This window comes from Homarus americanus, unplaced genomic scaffold (genome assembly GCF_018991925.1).
Source record: "Homarus americanus isolate GMGI-L3 unplaced genomic scaffold, GMGI_Hamer_2.0 scaffold45562, whole genome shotgun sequence".
Classification (NCBI taxonomy): domain Eukaryota; kingdom Metazoa; phylum Arthropoda; class Malacostraca; order Decapoda; family Nephropidae; genus Homarus; species Homarus americanus.
Genome location: NW_024744839.1, coordinates 5,401,710 through 5,426,616, shown reverse-complemented (window position 1 = coordinate 5,426,616; position 24,907 = coordinate 5,401,710). Strand labels below are relative to the sequence as shown.

The 24,907-nt window shown below is 43.9% G+C and overlaps 1 protein-coding gene across 1 annotated transcript in view; it reads right to left on the bottom strand.

Moving 5' to 3' along the window:
- Positions 1 to 24,907, bottom strand: part of LOC121878102 — a 72,916-nt gene that overhangs the window by 26,646 nt on the left and 21,363 nt on the right. Inside the window, 1 exon segment of the mRNA XM_042384094.1 lies at positions 16,306 to 16,408. Coding sequence (XP_042240028.1) covers positions 16,306 to 16,408 — 103 coding nt within the window.

Sequence of the window (24,907 nt, the reverse complement as noted above, 5' to 3'; positions counted from 1 at the left end):
AGGAAGAGGGTTGGGGGTGTAGTGGAGCCGCATATCCCAACTACACCACACCCAGAAGATCTGTTGTCTAAGTGTAGAAATTAGGACTTTGTGAACGGTGCCTGAAGACAACATGGAGCCGAGGCAACTAAATGCATCCAAGAACCACAATATTAACGTTCTCTCTCACACACGCCCGTAAAGATTTCAATGTGGTATAAATAATAATCCATACTCAACACCGACGTATTACAGCCATCGTATACTTAGGTAAAGTATGTGTTTACTTGTCCCTCAACCCAGGGCACTCGGCGGTGAGCGCTAGCGGTTAAAACGGAGACCAAGACACTAATACGTGCTGGCCAGTCTGTGTGTTCCTTAAGGCAGCGAATCACTACTTAAAAGCTCCAGGCTATTAGAATTTGAACTAGAAAGACACCACCATAACCCATTAAAAATTATTCCCGTGATCTGATTTGTAGGAGAAAAATTCTGTCAGACCTTTTCAGCGTAATAAAAAATGTTCTAATAGTGTAACTATGGTAACGTATACGAGTTATATTTTCTATAAATGTATATTTCTTAGCTCAAATGCTTTATCTTATCATAACGTACACTATTTTCCTTTACTAAATTGTCTCGACACCAACTTGAACGAGTCCTACAGTTTTATAAATTAATCAGCCGCTGAAAATATTAATGTATCCAATCATTTCTGGAAATATCTCGTCTTAATAACGAATCTCCCACTTCATAATACAGTAGTTAACCAATTTTAGGGCAGTAGCGCACTTGGGTATTTTATTTTGACTAACGCCAACCGATTTTATTCAACTCGAGAACCCCTGCCCTACAAAGGGTTAATAACATTCACGGCCCAAGCATGTGTAGGTTACTTATTAATTATCATATAAACCTAAATGCGATGGTTGGGTTAACTGCACGTGAGCTCTTCACTCACTGCCATCTTGCACACGAGAGTCCCTGTAACAATGTTTGTCATCAGTGTTATACTTGGCAAAACTGTAAATATTGCAAAGCAATAAGAGATCTGAAATACTACCAAGGCTGAGCAGAAACTATTAAAATTTTGTAAAACCCAACTCTTTATGGTTATGTTATGTTTTATTAGATTAGGTTTGATAGGGAAATTGCGAGACCGTCCAAAACACGCTGTGGCTGTTGGGAAAAAACAGCGACGCAATATTCTGCTTTCTGGTTATTTTGAAAACGTCCAACCGTTGCGATCGTTGCATATGCTCAAATGAATTATGTTAAAACACTACCCACGTTTTCAGTGACTGGCGGCCATATTGGAAATATTTACACTATGAGGGTACTCGAGATGGTTCTGCATCACGCAAGGATCTACTCGGATTCTTCAAGCTTTTAACCACAAGTTCATGGTCCGGTCAATATATATATATATATATATATATATATATATATATATATATATATATATATATATATATATATATATATATATATATCATATACTGATAACTCAAGGAAGAAAACACTGATGGATCACGCGAACTACAGTGATTTATTTGTATATATATATATATATATATATATATATATATATATATATATATATATATATATATATATATATATATATATATATTAAGGGTTATAAGACCCCAGTTTATTATAATGAGGATATTGCCATGTGAACTATGGATCAGGGGGACACACATTACTGTAAACAACGGAGAAGCCTGCCGCAACCTGGTGGTCTCTGTAGACTTCTTCCTGCTGCCCACCATCCTCCTCACCACCACACCTATTTCATATCCGTCTCCGACACTGAACAACCTCCAACCTAACAACGTTGTCCGCCAAGTGACACAAATACCCCCATTGATGGACAATCAATCCTCAGTAAGCTTTCCAGTCGAGATTCTATTGGATGAGAGCAGCCAAACTTGTTGGTCGAGTTTTATGGCTGTGTGAATTGAACTACCAACAATGGCCAGATCCCTAATATGATCTTTATGGCGTAGGCTGAGCGATGTGCCTATTCTATGGTACGACAAATAGGAGTGTTGTCCCCTACTCTTTAGGCCTATCACAACTAACTGTGAAAGGCATACAAACACGCCCCATCACCACATTAGGTATTGTTAATAAAAAGATATCATAAAATAAAATAAAAATAAAATAACCCAACGTGGTGCTCCGTAAAAGCTACCACTCGGCATCGCCTCCCGTTTAGGTTCCTGGATCCCGTGGGAAACTAAAACTGGCCGCCGCGTCCGACAACACGCTCAAGTATTAATGGTAGTTTACCACCAGTAGACACTCACCACAATACAACCACACACTCTAACCTCTCACTATCACACTCTTCGACATCACTTCACAGCATGAATATATATAAAATATCCTGAGCTACTGAGCTTGCGAGCAAACGTCGCTCTTTTATCGGATTCGGACACGGTTTCCTCCTCCACCCATCGGAGACGTCTGTCCACCTCTTCGTCTTGGGATTTTTTAAAGAAATTCTCTTGAGGTTTGAGACTGTTTTGTTCCCATGAAAATGCACCACAAGTACACAAGCACTAAAATGCCGGAAGAAAGAGCTCCTACAGTCTGCTTAAAGAAACAGTTTAAATATAGACCGGAACAACATGCACAATTTAAATGTCTTGAGAAATGTGTTATTTATTCTTTATTTTTCATGTTTATCAATTTTGCTTTAATAATTTCTTAATAAAAATATGGCAAGTCTACACGCAATGGATTGCTCCCTTTGAAGGCGAAGAAAATACCAGACTTGAGATACAAGGCTAATCTGAAGGACACTCTTGTTTTGTCATGACAAGAATTTCTTTTAAAATTGAGCCTGTGAGATTGTCCTTGATAAATATGATTTAAGGCAATGATTTGTTATCAAATGAGTGCGTCCTTCAGGCGTAATTATGAAACAGATCATTCTTCCGGTTTTTTCAGGGAAACTTTGTCCTCCAGGCTAAAATTGTCAATAAGACGGCGAATCCATCACATTTAAGTTATGAGGAAAATCCCGCCTCGGTGGTTCACAAACAAGAAAAGTGTCTCCAGTTTATTACTCAAGGAAACATTGTTCGCGTTTTGTTTTCTAGAACAGTTTCCTTTGGCATGATTTCGAAACCTTTCCTTTTGGACTGATTACGAAAGAATTCGTAATATCTAGGTTTTACCCAACGACTATCAGCAAGGAGACTTTATCGGTTTTATACTAACTGCTACGTGAAGCTGAGACTGGAGACAAGTACCAGCTGTCAAACCATTAAATATACCTACAAGATTATTTTTAACAAAACAGGCTATTCAGAATTGATTTCTCCAGAATGGCACTCTGTACATATAATCTTATTGATATTTATTTTTTACAAATTTCGACCTTCAACTTGAAAGAATTATGCTGACACTAAAATACCAGACATGATAGAAGGCATTACACAAGTACATCGACACAAACCTAACCTAATCTCACCCTCCCCCCCATCCCCAAATAATTAGTGTTAGGGTAGTTAATCTCTAGGTGAAATAAGCTGGGGGTGGAGATTCTTCAGGTGATCTATTACCTACTATACAAACCCGTTTTAAGAAGAGTTAACTATTACACAGAGCAGAAATATTTTAATCACGGACTAAGCTGGGAGGTATCGTTCTAGGTACACATCTACCACACACTGACACTGCTTACTACATGAGAATTACTGTACTGTATTAATGTGTACTAAAGATCATCAGTGTTTAGGTTATGATTCTTTTTCCCCAACAAGTACATTCCTATACCATTCCCTGGTGTCTCATACCTGGTCGCCTTGAAGCCTAATAATGGTTGGTGTTATGTTTTCTTACGTCAAAGCTCTTATCATTACTCGCACTGTTACACATCTGGTCCATACACCTTCACGGCCTCCATACTCCTACCGTTTGATTGCTTGAGGACCAATAGGTGAAATACGTGCCGGGTTATCCACAATTCCCTCATATCAACACCAAAAAAATACGTGCCGGGTTATCCACAATTCCCTCGTATCAACACAACAAAAATACGTGTCGGGTTATCCACAATTCCATAAAAAAATACGTGCCGGGTTATCCACAATTCCCTCATATCAACACACAAAGTTTAATAAATCAAATAACCTACCAACAAAGCTCAAACAACAAAGGTCAAAGATCAAACTCGGGGAAATAATTATTATTTTTTCCTTCAATTCCTTTAACTTTGCGTCGATATTCACTTGATTCAGCACTAAGGCAATATTTGGTGTCGCAGTAACCAGAAGTCACATATAAATGAGATGAAGATTATAGAATTCGTCAAGGAATATTAATGTCCGAAATATAAACTTTGTTTCTGACGATGACCCATTTTTCCTTCACTTACATAATATAGTTTAAACAAGCTTATCATATCTAACTTATTAATTAAATCATGTTAATTACTCAAACATAACTAGCGCGTAAAACTAAAAGTATGATGTAGGAAGATTCTTTATTTTTCATTTCGTTTTTTTTATCCAGGTAAAATATTTTTCTATGCATCAAGATTTCACGATTTTTCCCTTTTTAATCAAGGTAAAAAACTTATATACAGAAAGAGTTAATGAATCGATTGTCTATTTTCTCCGTGTTTGACTTGGTAACCAGATTATCAACAAAGATTCGGCCGATTCACGTTCAACCAATAGCCTCTCACTCTTGAAAATCGTGTGTAATAAGGTATATTTACTGAACCAAATTCAGTTTATAAAAATCCAGAAAATGTATTGAAATATGCCGTATCTGTGAATATCTACAGCATATAACTTGTGCATAGAGTGGTGGATGGAGTGAGCACAGACGCTGGCGAGTATACATGATAATGAAGCTCCGTGTCTCACATCTAGTAACTGGTCTGAGTCACGAATGTGGTTAGACAACATTCTGGTATCTGAGGAGAAGAGAGGGAGAGTTGCACGCCTCGTAATCCTAGCCAAGCACAACCCTGCATTTAATACTTACCCAACGACATCAACAACGCTGCCACCGAGCTGACCAAGCATGTAAAGTTTGGTAAACAGTCTAGCTCAACACCAATTATAAATCCACTAGAACACCAGAGAGGAAGATTGGTGGTGCGCAATTCGTTGGAAGGATTCGAGGCGAGAAGGTTAGGAAAGCCTTGACCCCGCAGCAGTGGATTAATGCAGGTTGATGATGACTTATGCCACACAGGTGAGTTGAGGTCTACACAGAAGGGCTGCCATTCGCACAGGTAGGCTAGATACGAAGCTAATATTTTGTTTAATCGTTTTCAATTTAACTTCGCATTTACCCAGATACAACAGGCTTCCATGATAACCCAACTATCCACAGGAAGCTCGTAAATTACCCGAGTCCATCGATGTATTTTACTTGCTCCGGTGATGCATTTTACTAACACACAAACTTCCCTTGTCCCGTGCTGGCGCTGATGGGCGAGATCCTCTGCGCTACAGCACCGGAGCTACGGCACATGCAGCTATAATAGCAGTGGTCGTTATCCTCCCCACTCCGCCTCTCTTCGGTCCAGTGATGGCGCCACCCACCCGGGAAACAAAAGAGGACGTTCATGTGGGCCTGACGTTTCATTGCGTGGCTGTTGAGGGCAAGAGTGGCGTGTGCGTGCGTGTGTGTGTGTGTGTGTGCGTGTGTGGTAGGTTTTGGTGCCTGTGGCGGGGGTGGGGGAGGTTGGTGTTGTGGTGAAGGGTAGGGAAGGTTGGTGTTGTGGTGGTGGAGCGACCAAGAGGTGGCACTGTGGGGTCAGGTGTGTGAGAGACAGGAATGAAAGACCGACAATAAACACCACCTGCTCTAACCAAAACATATGTCCTGCTAACTGTACAGTATTCCCACTCTATCCAGGGCTAACTGACAGCAATTTTCCTCTATTCCCCCTCTTCCCTGCACACACCAGACAATAATCCCATAGAGGAGGCCTGAACGTTCTTGATTGTGTGGCTGTCAACTCAATCCAGCCATACATCTCTTATTCACCTGTGTTTAACGCAGTGATTACTGCCTACTTGGCTTGGGTTGCAGGGGTGCGGGCGGGGGTCAGGTGCAGGCGTGAGTGGAACTCAGGGAGTGCAGGTGTGCGGGGGTTCAGGGGGTGGTGGGCGGGGCTCAGGGGGCAGGTGTGGGCGGGGGCTCAGGGGGTGCAGGTGTGGGCGGAGGCTCAGGGGTGCAGGTGTGGGCGGGGGGCCTGTGCAGGTGTGTGGGCGGGGGCTCAGGGGTGGTGTGGGCGGGAATTCAGGGGTGCAGGTGTGGGCGGGGGCTCAGGGGATGCAGGTGTGGGCGGGGGCTCAGGGGCAGTTGTGGGCGGGGGGCTCAGGGGTGCAGGTGGCGGGGGATTCAGGGGTGCAGGTGTGGGCGGGGCTCAGGGGTGCAGGTGTGGGCCTGGGTGCAGGTGTGGGGGGGGGCTCAGGAGGTGCAGGTGGGCGGGGGATTCAGGGGGTGCAGGTGTGGGCGGGGGCCTGCGGGGTGCAGGTGTGGGCGGGGGATTCAGGGGTGCAGGTGTGGGCGGGGATTCAGGGTGCAGGTGTGGGCGGGGGCTCATGGGGTGCAGGTGTGGGCCAGGGTAACTGTAGTAAAATCCAACATAAAACGTTTCAACAGTGATGGTCAACATTCCATTTTGACCACAACAAAGCATCGAATCCCCCTCAAGGTTACCGTTAAAACAGTGAATACAGTACAGAATAACACAGCCCTCAACAGCAAAGGAAAAGATCAGATTCTTTTATATATATATATATGTGTGTGTGTGTGTGTGTGTGTGTGGCACTAGCCATGATAACTTGTCTCCCTCTTACTATTACTGTACAGCTGTACTCAACCGTCGTGACTACCGTTCTTATAAATATTTGTAATACAAGAAATCCAGTTAATTACCTCCTAATTGGGAAAATTTGTTGTTGGCTGAAAACAGCAATTTCCCTTTTGGGTAAAGCTTACTTTTAAACTTGCAGGAGTAGTAAGAAGATCTCCGTTGAAGAAAAACAATCCAAGGCTGAACTATATATTTTAGCGGGATTGGGCCAGTTTGGCAATACTCAGTGGTTCATTCCCACTAAAATCAGACAGTTCAAGAAGGATAGTTTGTCTCAATTGCCCGAGGCACTGGTGTGTTTACCGCGAGCCTCCGTGACAGAAGCCATTTCTAGAGTAGAAAAATAAGATTCGTTATTTCGTTGTTCCGACGCCAAAGTCGTCCTATTTATGAGGTAACGAACAACCTTTCTTCTACAGCACAAAAATCTTAAGTATAGTAGTTACAGTGAGCAGATAAACTATTACATTTTCACTCATAACAAGACAAGTTCAAACTCCTTTTTTTGAGAGGCGGTGATATAACTCTACTTTATAATTTATCACGTGTGGTGGTGATGTAAGCTTGTCCCTCTTATTATTGTGTGCGACCATGCCGCAGCCTGTCTTCAAAATCCACACATTTCCCCTCAGGTTATAAAATATTAGATCCTTGACTGTGTTACCAGTAATTCTCACGGTCTCCTCCTTACGATTTCAACACGACAACCGCAACACTTGTCCCCACATGATGACAGAGCTGATCGGTCGTTGACATCGTCGACCACGACCACTTCAGTCAGAGAAAATAATCACGATGCGTGCCGCAACACAGGGGAGAAACCCTCCATTCCTCTGCCACTCTCGTCCAACAAGCTTTCTGGTGACAATCAGAACAACCGGACTGTTGCTCCCAGCTCCTCCAAGCCGGCATAATGACTGACCTGATTGACGGTGAATTATTTATAGAATATTGTCTAGGTTTTCAACAGATGACCTGGCGAAAAAAAAAGTGTAGAGCCAAGAATGTTAACACTTTGTTCCCTCATTTGCACCACATACACATCACAGTCCAGTAAGTCTGATGGAGTATCTATGAGTACCACAAGATCTTCAAATAATTTTAATCTATAACTTAGTAGGACCTCGAGGCTACATCACAGGGAGTACAGTCAGTGCTATAAACAGTTGATATAGTCAGCGTATGACTAACCGATTTTTTTGGGGGTGGGAGGAGATGTTGCCAACTTTAAAGGCGAGTACCAATGTCCTGAGGAGTCTCGTAAGTGATGTGTCCTCCTTTTCTTACTAGTTCTCAGTATCCTCCTATACCTTCTAGTCCGTCGGTATCACTCCATAATCCTTTATACTGACCTGCCTTCCTGTGCCACGGTATAGTTATGTTTTCTACTCCTTTGTTTTGAGTTCCTCGTTCAAGCTCTTGGAACAACTTATTCTCCCGGTGTTAAGAGCCTTCGCCTGCCGAGATTTCCAAACTGATTCTGGTATCGTCCACAGATAACAATACACAGGACTGTAATTTAAACTGTTATGATCAATGTTGGACACGAGGATGATAACAAGCTGGGAGGAGAGCACGATGCCCGGGGGAACACCGCCTCCTGCCTCAGATACACTGGAATTTTGTTACATGACTTTTTGTGATCTTACGGGCAAGTTATCTCTCATCCTTGGTGTGTCCAGTACTGCTTCCTCCCACCACCAGTACATCAACCTACACTGCCATTACACAGGGCTTAGTGTGTGAAGTATGAGTGGTTGTGGTGATCACACTCACTCATAAATGAGAGAAAGAGAGAGAAGCGGGGGGGATTTCTATGTAAGGTTATCAAAGGCCTGCTGGAGTGAATAGCGTGTTTTGTCTTGGCCGGGTCACTGAAGGAGGCGGAGCTCATGCATACCTCACGACCCAAAGAAAAGATCACGGCTGGATTCTTCGATATTCGAACTACTACTGCTCCGAAATGGGCACACAAGAACGCATCCTAAGGTAGTGTCTAACTGTGTGATTTCAACGCAATTTCGGGCGCTATCTTAACGTCGCAGGAGTTTGCGAAATGCGGTCCCACGTCTCCAGTTTAAGCGAAAAAATTTTGAGAATAACGCACCCAAATCATAACAAACGATCATAAATCTTTGATGTTTTATTTTTCCTCCCGTTTTTTTGGGGAATTCTGTTTTCTAAAAATATATAATTAGACGTGTTAGTGTTATGATTGTACACACGTGGGAAAAATTTAACCCTTAATAATCGCAATGAAAACAGGGACGGGCCCCCTCACTTGGTTTTCCCATCAACACCTAGGAGACGATCTTTCAGCGTCGTGGCAGCTCCTGTAAACACTACTTCCCTCTACTTCCTCACTAATGCTGCGGGTCCCGTGTGAGCGTGGCAACACTGGGGAGGATCAGATGACACACCGCAGCGCCACAACCCCAGCGGTGGAATGCTTCCTTTCATCCACCACCTGGATAATACCAACAAATTACCCGTCACTATTGGCCAGTTAGGACTAATGTTTTCCCAAACCAAAGCTTGTTGGCTGGGCTGACAAAGGGAGATATGAAGGGGGGGGGCTGTAACAAGGGTTACGTGTGCTGGAGGGAAGGAGTTTAAGACCGACAACTACCGCTAAATTGTTAACGTTGTGAAAGAAAACGACGGCAACTGCAACGAAGATGACACCTTAACAGCTCACAAAAACACTGGAAGAGTCCACACGAGTCATATAGTCAACACGGCGCCTCTAGGCTCTGTCGAGTAAAACGTCAGGAGAGCAAGGTGGAGCCAGCTGGTGTAGAGCAACCCACCATCGACTGTTAGGTAACTTGTTTGTGTCAGGAAGTGGTGGTGGAGGCTGAGGGAGCCACTCACCATACCTCCAGGTCCCGGAAGCCGTAGGAGGAGAAGTGATGGGCGGAGTGCCGGGACAGACGTGGGGTAGAATTAGGGTGCCACGACTTGTTACAAATCCCCTGGTGAGGTGTGTGATGGTTCCCGCCACCACCTCGCCACACCTCCCCGCCACGGCGTCGTGACAAATCTACTAGGATACTGTTAAATTATCTTTGTCTGGCCAATAAATAAACTGTTTCAATATCAATGTAACTGTGAGGCACTATGACCCGGCTGGTGATCACACGACGAGCTAACACAACCTCAGTCAGGACGGTGCTGGCGGTCGGTGGGAACGGAGAAAAGTGGTTAAGGATGAGTGATGTGTAAGGGGGAGGTCAGATAACCGAGGATGACGAAGGCCATAAAGGTGTGAGGCGACGCCACTTAAGACACACGAGGTGGAGGAGTCTGAAAGGAAGGCGTGGGAGGGGGGAAAACACGGGGTGGAGATGTCAGATATAATGAGGAGGTGAGGTTAGAGGGATTTCGGTCACCTCAAAGACCTGCAGACAGATAAACGCACACCTCTATGTTATGGTCACTACAACAAGGTCCTAAAGGGTCGGTCGGTCGGTCGGTCGGTCGGTCGGTCACACACACACACACACACACACACACACACACACACACACACACACACACACACACACACACCTACCTCTTATACTGTGGTCACTCCAATGAGGTCATACAGGGTGACACACACATTCGACATCTTACCAAGAGGAATACTCCTATCAAGTTCTACCAAACGCTAAAAAAATCATGGTGTTTCCAGACAGGGCAGACAGACAGATACGAAAACTACCAAACGCATTCTTGTTTTGTTTTTCACCCACAGCACAACTTTAACTCAATACTAAAGATACCTATTGAACACCATGATCAGGGGGAACTCAGTACAGCTATCCTTCAATTTACGATTAGGTTACGTTCCAGAATACATATCGTAAATCGATTCGCATTCCACCATTGATTACCATTATAAAGAGGGAGAGACATTCCACAACAACAATAATAACAAAAACAATAATAAAATAAATGACAATCTCTGACGTGCAATAAAATTACCTCTTCCATCACCTTTTAATCAGTTACATACATACAAATTTAAAAAAAAACTCAATTATCTTGTATGTGTATATAGTTGTGTACTGCTGGTATAGAAGGGCGCCTCGAAGTGTTCTCATCAGGTAACACAACACAGCGGCCAGTGTGACACCACCATTACAAGCTATGATGACTTTTACCAGGATGGGTGGGGAGAGGGGTTGTGGTTACAGCTGGGGTGGATAATGCTCAGGGGACGACAGGTATCTGGCCGTATCATGTATCACCTCTTAATTATCACTATCATCTATATCTTTAACCCTGCTAGCTTGTTTATCATGTTATTCTTGTTGTTATTTTTTATCATTATTATTATTATTGTCGGTCCAAAACAGCGAGGTGTTACCAATAAGGATGCAATATAGTAACAATGCAAGGCTGAATAAGGCACAAAGGGGAGGATTGGTGTTGAAGGAGGCGATGACATGTACAGGAAGAGAAGGAAGGAGGGAGAGGAGAAGCGATGGGAGTACGGAAGGAGAGGGGGGGAGGTGAGAGATGAAAGTAAAGGAGGAGGTAAGGAAGTCAAATGGAAAGAAAGCCAGTTGGAAAAAGGAGTGAGGGAATGAGGAAGGGGGGAGGATGAGGAAGGAAGGAAGGAAGGAAGGAAGGAAGGAAGAGAAGGTCAGTCTGGTGGTGGTTATATCCCCCAGCCTCCCGTCACAGTCATCTGGAACCACACCAGCAGCATCAGTGTCCCGTCTCTCCACCAGCATCAGTGTTCCGTGGTCAATCTTTTATTCCCCACACACACACACACACACACAGCCACACACACACACACACACACACACACACACGTACGTACGCGTCTCTAGAGAGCTACTCAACGTCACTGAGAGGCGACACAGATGCTGACCGTTAAGGCAGAGACGGATAGTGTGTGAGGGAGCGCTTGGCTGAGTGTGTGGGTAGAGTGAGTGAGTAAATGGATCATAGTGAATGAGTGCATTTGTGAGTCAATAAGTATATCAGTAAATGCATATGAATGAATGAGTGCATCTAGGAGTGGATTAGTGAATGAATGAGCACAAATGTGAGTGAATAAGCACCATCTGAGTGTGAATGAATGAATGAAAAAAGATCACACCATTGTACCGACGCCTCAAACACTGTCTTGAACCAACTGACCGACATACATTTACAACCAGGTCACAAGGTTAAAAGATGGTGGACGGAAAGAAAGTATAACACTGCTGAGTAATTGATGTCGACTTACGGTAAAATCAGATCGGTCAAGACATCCATCTCCCCCCTCCCTCCCTCCGCCTCAAGTGTCTTAACTCCTGCAGTGGCTCCCCTCCTCTTCCCTTCTCCCTCCCCCTCCCCGCATCAGCTTTTACTTCCTTATCTCGTCACGGTGAGTCTAAAGTGTAATGCCAATGTTGTTTTAGGCGCCATCTTCGTGTTCGTATCTTAACGTTATCTAGGTAGCTGTCGTCTTTTTGTATGGTTAGTTAATGGGAGAAAATAACAAAACAATTTTAGATAACTTGATATCTGGGTATTTCTCTCTCTCTCTCGTGTGTGTGTGTGTGTGTGTGTGTGTGTGTGTGTGTCAGACACCATCGAGCTACACAGGTGAGCTACTGTACTAGTCAACCAAGCAAAGCGAGTCAACCAAGCAAAGCGAGAAGAAGCAATGTTTGTGGGTCCTGTACATGAAGAGGCGACGTCTTCATCAGCGTCTCTCACAAGAATTAGCACACTTAATAGGTTCCTGGAGGCACCAAGCTTCGACTATCGTGAACACAGACAGGGGACGAGCGATCACATTGAAGATACGGGAGTGTCTCTGTGTAGCATCGTTGGCCTATATTGTTCACCATTACTATACGCTGTAACTTATGTGATATAAACTGGATCATTACATACCAGGCTAGAGGACAAAATGCAGTCCGTAAATACAACCATGAAAATCTGAACCTTGACGATTGGTGTATGTGGGCGGGTGGTGGTAGCAGGGTGTCAACACTCCCTCACCGCTACACATGGCACCGAGTACACCTTCACCAGATGGCCCAGACGCTATCATGCAGGGTGTTAGCTCAGTGCCACACCTGCACTGTGTTTTCCTTGACAACAAGTGCCACTGACATACAGCAGTGTGGCTATGTGGTCAGCAACATACTGTACAGTACACCACCTCCAAACATTAAACAACACACATGTAATGACCATATTTTCGGCGTAAGAGTTGAGCCTGTCTGCTACTACTGCTGCACCACACTTACACTATGACACCTTTTACTTTTATGAACTAATTATTTTATACAAGGATCATAAACACAAGATTTGGGTGTCCAAGATGGATTATATTATAAACATCAACTTTAAAGGGCAATATTCAACAGGTGTTTTCATGAGAGCTCCAGCACCTGAAAGACTCGGCCATGTCAATGTCGTTGCTGTTGACTTTGTAGCTGTAGTATTCTGGCTTAATAAACTTTAAATTTCAATCTCAACGACCTTGCCAGTGTCCACAGTACTGCTTCCTCAACTCTTACCTAAACAGTTTGCTAACTAGAATTCTGTTTAATGTTATATTCGAGGAATGAAACTGGTGAGACAAGTGGTGAGATAATGAGCTATCATAATACACGATAATTAAAACTAATAGAGATAAAACCTAGACGACCTACCGACACTCGTTTCATCAGGCGCCTGGCTGCCAAAAGACTTCGAAATAGCTGGATAAAGCCAGACTGAGGGGCACCCAGGGATAAAACTGTTAGGCTGGGAACATGGATACCTGATACACGTTGTTGCTTAACTACACTGCCTGACGGTGTGCACAAACCATTGCAGTGTGTTGGGCAGTGACCAGGGCGACGGAGCAGACTGATGTGAGTGCTTGAGGGTGGCGCCTGTCACATCAGGTGGCGAGTGATGTGAGACAGGAGCCACATAGGGAGACAGTTTGGGAAGAGTGACTCCATTGTCAAATGGCCGGTACTGTTGCTTGGACCACAATAGAGAGGGACTAGTGTGACGGCTAGTCAGTGTGACGCTAGTGTAAGGTAAAAGACTCATATTTCACCTACATACTTGCTGACATCAACAAATTTGTCAACTATGAACTACCAAGCCCGTAATAATGATAAGACCTGTGTCGTATAAACAAGACGGTGGCCTGACTCGCGTACCATCACGTGAAGTTCAAGTACCTTATTATAGTTCATCTTGAGCGACCATCGTGCTGACAATACACTGTACAGTACAACCCGACTGTTGTGAGGGACCTGTTAGCCGTAATAAACACTACACAAAAGCTGCCAGGTGTGTGGGCCACCCAACATGAGGGACACTGCTAACAAAAGAATGACCCTATACTCAGTCTACGATCTGAACAGAAAAATAAACGGGAAAATGAATCAAAACAATTTCTCAAAGGAATGCACACACCGCACTGTGTTTACAAGGTGTGCAGCTCGCCAGGGTTTGTCATGGCTCCCAGACGAGTGAGGCTAACACTAAAGTGTGTTGAGCAGTGCGCTACGTGACCACCCACCACCTTCCAATTGACACTGGCAGGATGTTGGCGTGGAGAAGTCTGTGGCTGCAGCTACTCCTACAGCTTGATGGGCTATGCTGGGGGTGCAACTCAGTCTCCTCTTCCTCCCCTGTGACTCTTGTTTGTGCTTCTGTTGTCTGCCCCGCCTGACCTTCCAGTTGCTATGGACGCTGTTTCTTCTCCTCCCCTGCTGTAACCTAGTGCCCCCACTACCCACCGCTCACCTCTTGTCAGTCACCCCGACTATAAATTATTTGAGCCTCCCCCGTCACTCATCCTAGCTGCCTCACTGTACACCTTGGTAACAGCCTGTTTTTTTATCTTCTCGACGAAAACAGAGATCGACTCTGACTGAGAGAACTTTCTGATATATGTAGGTTATGAATATACTCTTGGATATTCTTTATTTGTCTTTGCTTTCTCGATCGGCTTTGAGCATCTTTCAACAGCGAACCACATCATTTACGACAAAGATACACTTAAATTTCCATTTAAAATAAATTACAAACAAATCCGTACCGAGTGTCCCGGTGCAGAGACCACACAGGCAGAACCTACACCTCTTATGGTAAAGCAAGTCCTAACTCAGCTGGACGCGTGGAATGCAACCCAAACTTGTCGCTGAATCAACATTCCTCTCCGCGCTTAGTTACGGCTACAAGTACACACCAAGCAGGTGAGGGAATGTTTACGTCTTGCCTCTTGACGTCACAGTCCAGAAGGGTATCAGAAGAGGGGGGGGGGGGGAGGAGCCCACAGCACGCCCCTCCCCCCTCCACACCACTCATAGGGAATAAGCTAAGACAGAAGCCTCATTAAAAGCTACTCAGGGTGCCTCAAGAGCGAGGGGACATGAGACACCCACTAGACTAGAGGAACATAATTAAACCCCTTGAGTACGATGGCTTAACCCCTTGAGTACGATGGCTTAACCCCTTCAGTACGATGGCTTAACCCCTTCAGTATGATGGCTTAACCCCTTCAGTACGATGGCTTAACCCCTTCAGTACGATGGTTTAGCTTCTTGAGTACGATGGTTTAACTTCACAAGAAGGACGGGTCAAGCCATCGTACTCGAGAGGTTAACAGTAATACAACAAACTATCCCCTATTACCTAAGCCAGGTGGGAGAGCTCGGAAATAATTAGATGCTGTGTCTTGTTTCCCGTTTCACCTCACATGTTCAGACGCTTCATTAAGGGGACGAGGGAGGGCGTGTCGTGGGGCAGATACACGCCACTAAGGACCTTCGTGTGCTTCAGGCAAGGTTGTTTCATGAGACAAGTACACGCCATCACGGTTCGGCGAGGATTGTTTCTCTTACCATTGACAACACAACTTACATATATTGTTTCTCATTTTTTATTTTTTTTTCATTTTTGCATTTCTTCATTATTATTATTATTAATATTATTACATTTTCTCCCCCCAGGGTGAAAATTATGATGCAAAACCAAATGTTCAAGTTACATTACTTTTAAGGACTTGTACAAAAAAAATCCCAAGATCCACATATCAACTTACCGAGGTCTGTAAGCACTAAGTAACGTATTGTAGTATGTACCAATTATGTATTGAGCAATGGGAAATTAGTAAAATGCTGTTTATTTAATTATTACTTACCTAAAAAAATAAATGATAAAGAAATAAAAATTGTATATTCTTGCAAAAAAAAAAGACGTGGAAAAATACATATATAGTACAGTAGCTCGATGTATTTTAGTTTATCGTACGGGAAAGTACAAAAATATTTCACCCTTTTTTTTTTTACCTTTCTTCTGCTTCTTTTCACATCAAAATGTTGCAAAAAAAATGGGGAGGAAATGGCTTTACCTGACTAAATACGGGACAATTAAACCAATTCTTCAGTGGGAAACTCAGTATGGTGAGGGGTGGGGGGGGGGGCCAGTGTTAAGAAATACAAGAACTCCAGCAAGATACTCACCCCCACCAACAGGAGAGAAGGAGGTTTGTGACAGTCGCAGCTCCCAGCACGCTCCGCTTGGTCCACCAGGTTACCAATGAAGCTACGCAGCGCCTGAAGGTGTCTGTAGGAGGAGACGGCATGGTTACTCACAACAACTCACAACAACAACAACAATAATAATAATAATAATAATAATAATAATAATAATAATAATAATAACCACACAAATGCAAAATAATTAACATCCGATGATAATAAATTTGCATACGACACTTAGCTCTGTCCCGGGTGTCACTAACGTAGTATAGTGTTTATCATCACAGGCAACGCAATTCTAGTGTTTCTCTGGCCACCCTTAATGCAGTAACAGTAGGGGAAATAATGCAGTAACGGGAGGGAAAATAATGTAGTAACAGTGCGGGAAATAATGCAGTAACGGGAGGGAAAATAATGTAGTAACAGTAGGGAAAATAATGCAGTAACAGGAGGGAAAATAATGCAGTAACAGTAGGGAAAATAATGCAGTAACAGGAGGGAAACTCGTGCAGTAACGGAAGGGAAAATCATAGTGCCAGGTAAGTAGGTCAAGATGGAGTCAGCAGGCTGGTGAGAGTTCCGGGAGGACCAGGGGAGGGGGAGGAGGAGGAGAGAGTGCGTGTGTTTGTGTACCTGTGTGTGTGTACCTTTGTGTGTACCTATGTCTGTTATGTTGTTTTAAATGTATTAATGAATGAATGAAGGAGGAAAGCCATTATGAACCCTACACACTCTTGACACCTATGACTATTCTGCATTGTAAGTCTGTGGGAGTTATTACATGACAAGTATATACGTCGTTTATCACCCCCAACCATTAAAAACTTTCACAACTACAGTGTCAAACCTTCAGAGCCCAACAGTCCATGAAACGGGGTGATTATGTAGTCAAAACCCATGAATTAACTGGTAAAAAAAAATAATGGTCTACACTCTACATAGTCGTCAACAAGTACATCACAAAGACCATCAGTAATAAATTTCTTTCAACCGGTTTGGTGGTCTGGTAGGAGTCAGTAAGGGGCCTTGTGGTGATGGTGTGTGTTGGTTATGAACGGAAACCACACAGTTGGCCGGCAGGTGACCAATGTTTCATGAACTTTGTTTAAGACCGTCTACTGTAGTTTCCTCTGACACCCAGGAGGCATAAACAAATGAGAGTTGATTCTTCTGTACACATACAAAAATCTTGCCATACCGATTATTTGAAATGCGGCAAAAAATCGGCTAAATATAATATCATTTCATTCTCGTAAGACATATCAACACGCCTCGATTTTTTTCCTCCCCGACTGGAAATACGAGTACAAAGTCGACGGTCAATATGGCTCTGAGACTGCGGTAACTAGAAGTGTGTTGAGGGGTAAACTTACGGTAAGAAAGATTGTTTTGGGAAAGTAGACCAAGACAGAGGGTGAAGGTAACGGTAGTGTTACCTTCACCCGCTGTCAGGATAACGGCGGCACCACCACCGCTGCTGGTTCTACTAATACTATTTTACTTTCGTCGCTACTACTACTACCACCATAATTAATACACTCACCGCTACTATTACTAACACTTTTACGCGCTTGTCACTATTATTACTACTACACTCGTTCCTGTTTCTACTATACTACAGTACTGCCATCACACCCTCGCTGCTACTACTACTATTACAACCATTACATCCTCGCTGCCGTCGCTACTACTACTACCACCTCTACTACTACCACCTACTACCACTACTACTACCTCTACTACTATCTCGCTTGCCACTACCAGAACAAAGGAAATAATACAGCGTGAACAGAAGTAATCGTCAACAGTCTTTCCCTCCTTATTGCTGGAGAAGACCGCCATTACACCCCAACCTCCCACACCCGCCCCAAGGCCCCGTAGCTGCGTGGTGGTGGTGGTGCTACTGATGCAAAAAAAAAAAACGGTGTCACGCTTATATCCATTCGTAAATCCAGCCAAAGACGAACGAGTAAATACAAATCCCGCCAAAACTACGACTGTACACAAAAACACACTTTCGAGGAATATATTTACGGGCGACTTAACAAAGGAGTAATGTTAAATACACAGTCTCTAGTTAGGGGGATTACTCTCGTTCTGGTCGATGTCTACGTGGGTGGATTTAGGTCATATACAAACACAAAGTTACTAATAAAAACAAATGCACATCAATACTTTCAGCAACACTTTATGGCTCAAGCTGTGGGGGTATAAGACGTGTGGACTTGGTGACTAAGGAAAACCATGACGTTTATCCAACATCCTGTATCGCACTCGTTACCCGGACCACCCAATTATCTCGTCATGTTTCATCCTGATTGGTTCATCCGTTTTCGAGTTATTTAAGCAAAAGGTCATGGCATGATCTCAGAGTCGTGATTTTGATCTTTGAAATATTTCCTCATCCGACACACACACACACACACACACACACACACACACACACACACACACGTTGGTCCTGGCAAAGCAAATTCAATTACCAGTTCGTCCTTTCCACGGGAATTAATGAACAAAAATCGCCAATACTAACGAGCTGGTGGGTGACGAGCTTTACCCCTTCAACCTTCACCACCAACCAACCAACCAGCCACATTCACCTTGATAGACTGACTTCAAACTGACATGTCTTCGATAATGTTAAGTCCCGATTACAATACACTCTAGCACCTAACCTAACTAAGGCTTTAAACCACAAAACATACTGAAAGCAATGTTAGTTATTTCAGGAGCCTTGTGAGACATTAAGCAACGTCAGCATTACAGTATCTGGAGTAACAACGATGGGAGAGCAGTGTTTAGGGGACGTGAACAGTGTGTATATGGAGTCCCCCAATGTGTGATATCAACTTTGAACTTTTGAACTGACCCTCACCCTGACAGCCCCCACCCCCCCCAACACACACATATAGTCTCCTTCGTCTCCCTCGCACTCCTCCTCCCCGCGTCACCACCACCTCCTTTGCGCATCCTGCCTTTTCTACCATCCCTCACCCCTTCCACTATCCCCTCATCCCTTCACCACCACCTTGCCCTTCAATACCCCCTCATCTTCTCCCTTCCTTGCCTGCTCTCCGCCGCGTCACCACCATCCTCCTCCCTCCCCATTCGCACTAACCCCACCCTTCCTCCCCCTCTTCACCACCACCCTACAACATATCCCACGACATCAAACATTTATCACAGCTACACAACACACAGCCTACGGTGTTAAGTATGCGTCAGCACTACACAACTCACACGCCACTTAAATCCACTTAATTACTTGACTGAACTTAACTAGCACCAAGACGCATGCCTGGTCGGCCGGGCTCCTCGTATTAACATAAAGCTCCCGTGACAGTAACCTAGCGTGCCTCACTTACTGCTAACGCTGAAATCTGGTGTGGCAATGCTGGTGGTGGTCGTGGTGATTTTTCCACCAACCCACCACCTGGGAGGTGTTACGCGTGACGGACAGGTGACGTAACAGACCCTGATTATATTCACACCAACATACACGCGCGCGCGCACACACACACACACACACACACACACGAACACACACACACACACACACACACACGAACACACACACACGTACTAAATTCTCAGTAATGAACCCCGTTATTATCATCACACTTGCCAAATAATATATTGATCAAAACTAAAGGAACGATATTAGTTTCCGATAGTTAGTGCGTCATTTGTACTGGTATACCAAGAAATAGTTCATGAGAAGCCCTAATACACTGGATTAACCCTATCAGTACACGGTAATCACCAGACTACGATCAATTAGAACGATAAGTAAGATATCTTAACCCTTTGAATGCGGTGACATAACCCCTTGAGTACAATGGCCTAACCCTTTTAAGATACTAAGTACTGTTCATGCCTTCTATCACCCAAGTTCTAAGGTATGTTATGTTATGTTTGATTAGGTTGAAGTGAAGTGTCAAAAATGGGAAAGCATTTGTGGGACGTCACGGTACATAAGGACCAATGAATGCACGTCATGCCCGCGTACCCGTGGATTCTACCAAATTACAGAGCTGGGGACGACTACTATACAGCTGCCACGACACGCTCCCGGTCAGGCACGTCCACCCCACACCTGGATCACCTGAAAAATCTCCACCCCAGCTTATTTCACCTAAAGATTAACCACCCTAACACTATTTAGGGGGAATAGAGTAGAGTTGGGTAGAGTTGTGACTGGATATGTAAGAGCGCACCTGACTGACTTACTGACTTAAAACTAAAACTAAAACCATAAACCTATTGTAACGTTAAGGTCAAAATTAAACCGAAATTCTACTATAACTACATAGTTCCTTAACTTCACTATGAGGACAAAAATATTATAAACTGTCTCTTGAGAATCCGGAACTCTGGACTGGTGTTTATAATGATCGTGATGTTTTAATACAATGTTGCCTATATAAATGTTCTTAAATAATATATCAATAGCCACTGTTGTTTAGTTTAAGTAGACCAATTAACACCATGAAATGATCTACCAATACCCAGGCAACATTGTGTCAAGAAGGACGATGCCACCTGGGATGACGTCAACAAAGACTCAACAAACAGTTTCCTTAATGTTTTCGCCTCAATGGTACTCCTTTGTATAATCTCTGGTACAAGGTAATTCACTCACTGGTAGCCACAGTTTCACTAATATATCATTACTTTTGAACCGATTTCCACATTAGCGAATTTTTATAGTACCAAACCCTCTTGAAAGGGTGTGAGACTTATGTAAAACCTTTCCCTCTATGACACTTCACCGTCAGTTTATTCCACGTCATTCATCATCAACACCCCCCTTCTACTCATTCACTCTCATTTACCTGTTGGCCTTGTGTTTATCTGGTGCTGGCTCCTGGTTTTGGCCTCAGGTCCAATCGGTGTGTCCTTCTCGTTGTCTGGCGTCTGTTATATACGGTGTCTTACCCACAGTACATCAACCTTACCTTTACTTTTATTCGCTTACACCCAATCTACCCATTCTATTCTCACGCCTTCCACCAAAATTACACCCTCCACCACAACCACACCTCCCACCACAACTCCACCACAACAATGCTCTCGACCATGACCACGTCTTCTTCCTCCTCCACACTACCGAGTAAAACAAATAGTGCTTGGGCAGTAACCAGACAAAGTGGTGAAGGCAGATTAACCCATATCAGCCGTGGCATCAAGGACCTGCCCGGTGTTCTGGTGTCGGCGGCGCCTCTTGTTACCGGCCGCCTCCTACTCAGTACATTAGTAGTCTCCCAACAGCGTCTGGCGTTTCCCTCCACCCTGAAATGCCAGGCTTACCGTACGCCTGTGTCCATACCCAAGTTCAGACAACCCGTGAGGAATTACTCTACTCGAGCTGTGTATCAGAGGCACTTCAGTATGATCATTAACCACTCAAGCTGTAGTGTTTATGTCTTCCTGCTGTCGCCAAGCAGTAACAGCCAAGTTAACCACAGTATTCAGATGGATACACAGTACATTTATTAAGTAAAATCATCCAAAAAGTTCACATTGATTCTGGCAGTGGAGGTACACACACAATAGTTGACAGTAACTTGGCTGCATAAAAGTTGGTATGATTAATATTCCTCGTAACTGGAGATATACGTGCATCTTTACATCTTCACTTACGAGCAATATTCATAAGGAGAACCTCTGTGAATCCGCGAATCCGATTCCATGCTCTTGAGTTACGAGTCGAGTTTCAAAATCGAAGCCAGTTTAATTTCTTTACGTGAATTGACATTTCTGAATAAAACCGCGCGCGTGTGTGTGCGTGCGTGCGTAGGGCCAAGGATGGAGGTAGGAGTCCACCTGTCACACTAAACCTTTTGGCCAGCCACAAGAAGAAACTCTACCTGGCAACCGCACATGCGCCGTCCCGACAGTTCACTGCACTCACCATCTTACTACTACCCGTCGCGTTCCGAAACTCTGCCCGTGGCTTTGGCTTACCCTTCCTCACCAACTCCAACAATTGATCCAGACGTAGCTACGCCTCCCCTTCCATCATCACTACAATTCCTTCTTTAATTCCACATTTAAATAAATTTCATCTCTATTCTGAAAAAAAAAATATTTGTTTATATCAGAAGGCGACTTTCAAGCGTTCGGAGACTTGTTTTGGATAGCCACAGTGAAAACATTATATAAGTTAGTTAATAAAGTCCTGGTACCCAGCGAGGTGATGCCACGACTACTATACGTCTACCATAATATATTCTTGGTACGCGTCTAAGGTACCACTACCACATCCTTACTCAACACAGGTACCACTCGCTTTTATCACTACGTATTTTCCTTTTACGACATATAGTACCATTTCCTCATGCCATGTTTGGTACGATAACCTCACGAAACCTGTATTAATGAACTAAGTAACGCAAATTATTGCCATCTCTCTATAGTACCAGATCTGCAGCACCACATCCACCAGCGGGATCATCACACCTCAACTATGAATTACCACAAACCAGAGGAACCGCGAATCTTCCCTCTGTATGGCGGAGGAGAGCCGAGAGGGGGGAGGTCTCTAAAACAACTGCTGACACCTCCAGGAGCTCATCTTCACCCCCAGCACCTCCTTCAGGCATTACGCTCCTTGAGTCATCCTCGGGTCAACCAGTTTCCCGCACCCAGGCCTGCGTATCTAATGCTATTTGAGTTGATGTGAATTTTTTTTTTATTTCATCAACTCTAAAATAATTAAAGAGCCTGTGCATGATAAATATAGCCACCAGTAAATAAAAAATCGTACACCGGACATTAAAACATTTGTCCTTTACTGTAAACTATGGAAACTTTGACTTGACACTGGGTTGATTTGTTGCACACTGACTTTTTGTAGGAATATAGTTTCGCGCGCAAAATAAAGTGTCAATTTGTTTCTCCAACACGGTACTCAGATACGATGACATAATGCAGTACCTGGGGAAAAAATAACTACAACATCAAGTTACACAACACAACAAATATTATGAATCTAAGCAACAACATGAACTAAAACAACTACAACAACATAATTATTAACATTCACAACACCCATAACACCACAACAACCATGAAACCTAACTACAGCCACAACAAAAATCAGAGTTCAACCACAATAACCTGGCCTTTTCCTGGTGTCAAATCCGAGACCTTCTGTACCCCGTCCCACACCACCACCAGCTTATTCTGTAACCGACCTTCCCGCGTGGCGACTGATCAACCAAGTACTCTACACTACCCTTCACCCAGCATATATCCTCCCCCGACCAAGAAAGCCGTGAAGATACTCGCCAGGTTCCCTCTTGAAGTCTTCCCGCTCCCCCTCCCGTTTGTGTTTCTTATAAAATTCGCGAATAAGAGGAAAATACTGTACTATGGCCTCGTATGTTAACGCTCGGCTCTCCGATTTTGCACTTTTAGTCAGTGTGTGTGTGTGTGTGTGTGTGATGGAGCAGACATCCCGGTGTTGTCCATGTGTAACTTTGTAATGTGTAGCAGAAAAAAAACTACCACAACAAGTCTTAGTTTTAACAATCACCTTTAACCTCAACTACAACCAGAAACACAATTATGACAACTGCAGAGAATAACAACCACGAAATACATCATCCTCAATAACAACATCAAGCAGTCGAATTATAACAACCACAACAACAACAATCAAGAACCCCAACTATCAGAACAAAGATCAATATTATGACTAACTACAACTACAACCACCACAAGCACAACACCCATGAGACCCTACCCCAGCACAACACAACATCTGAAGAAGTGGTTGAGGAAGGCGGCACTTAACATTGCTTAGATCCCCTCGCACTTACTTCCGGCCCTGCTGCCTCTGGGTCCTCCTCTCCCTCTGGTCCTGGGGAGCTTGCTTGTCTGCCTGTCTGTCTGTCTGCCTGCCTGTCTGTCTGTCTACCTGCCTGTTCGTCTGCCTCACAGCTTCTTTACCTACCTGTCTAACTGTACGTCTGCCTCTTTGCTCCTTTTACCTTTCTGTTTCTTTACCTGCCTGCTTGATTGCCTACGTGTTTCTGTACCTGCACTTTATTGTCTGCCCTCCTAGGCTTGTCTGCATGTCTTGTACACTACACTTGTGAACGAGTATGTAAAGTACAATATGCCCCTACAGAGCAAAGAACAGCACCACCCAGAAGACTACATTCAAAACACTTCCCCATAACACTGTACGTTTTTCAGAAGCAGGAACAACTAATGGCGTACTTTTTGCTGTACACTGTTCACCATACGAACAAACGCCAGGACACGATCCCTGAACAATTGTGAGGCGCTGTACATTATGAACATCTTGTGTGTATTTTTCACTGACACTTGAACATGCTGAGGATATACGGAACCTTTGAACACCAAGGTTAATTTTACAAGTACCTCGACCGTTCAGCGACTAATCAGAGCACCTAAAACTCTCCCTGGCGCTAATTTTGACTTTCAACTGTGACATAAAATGTTTCACTTGCCTTACCCAAAATATAATCAGTTCTGCCAGGCAACACATGTGGTAAGTTTGATTCAAGTCAGTAAGTCAGTCAGTCAGTCCACACACACACACACACACACA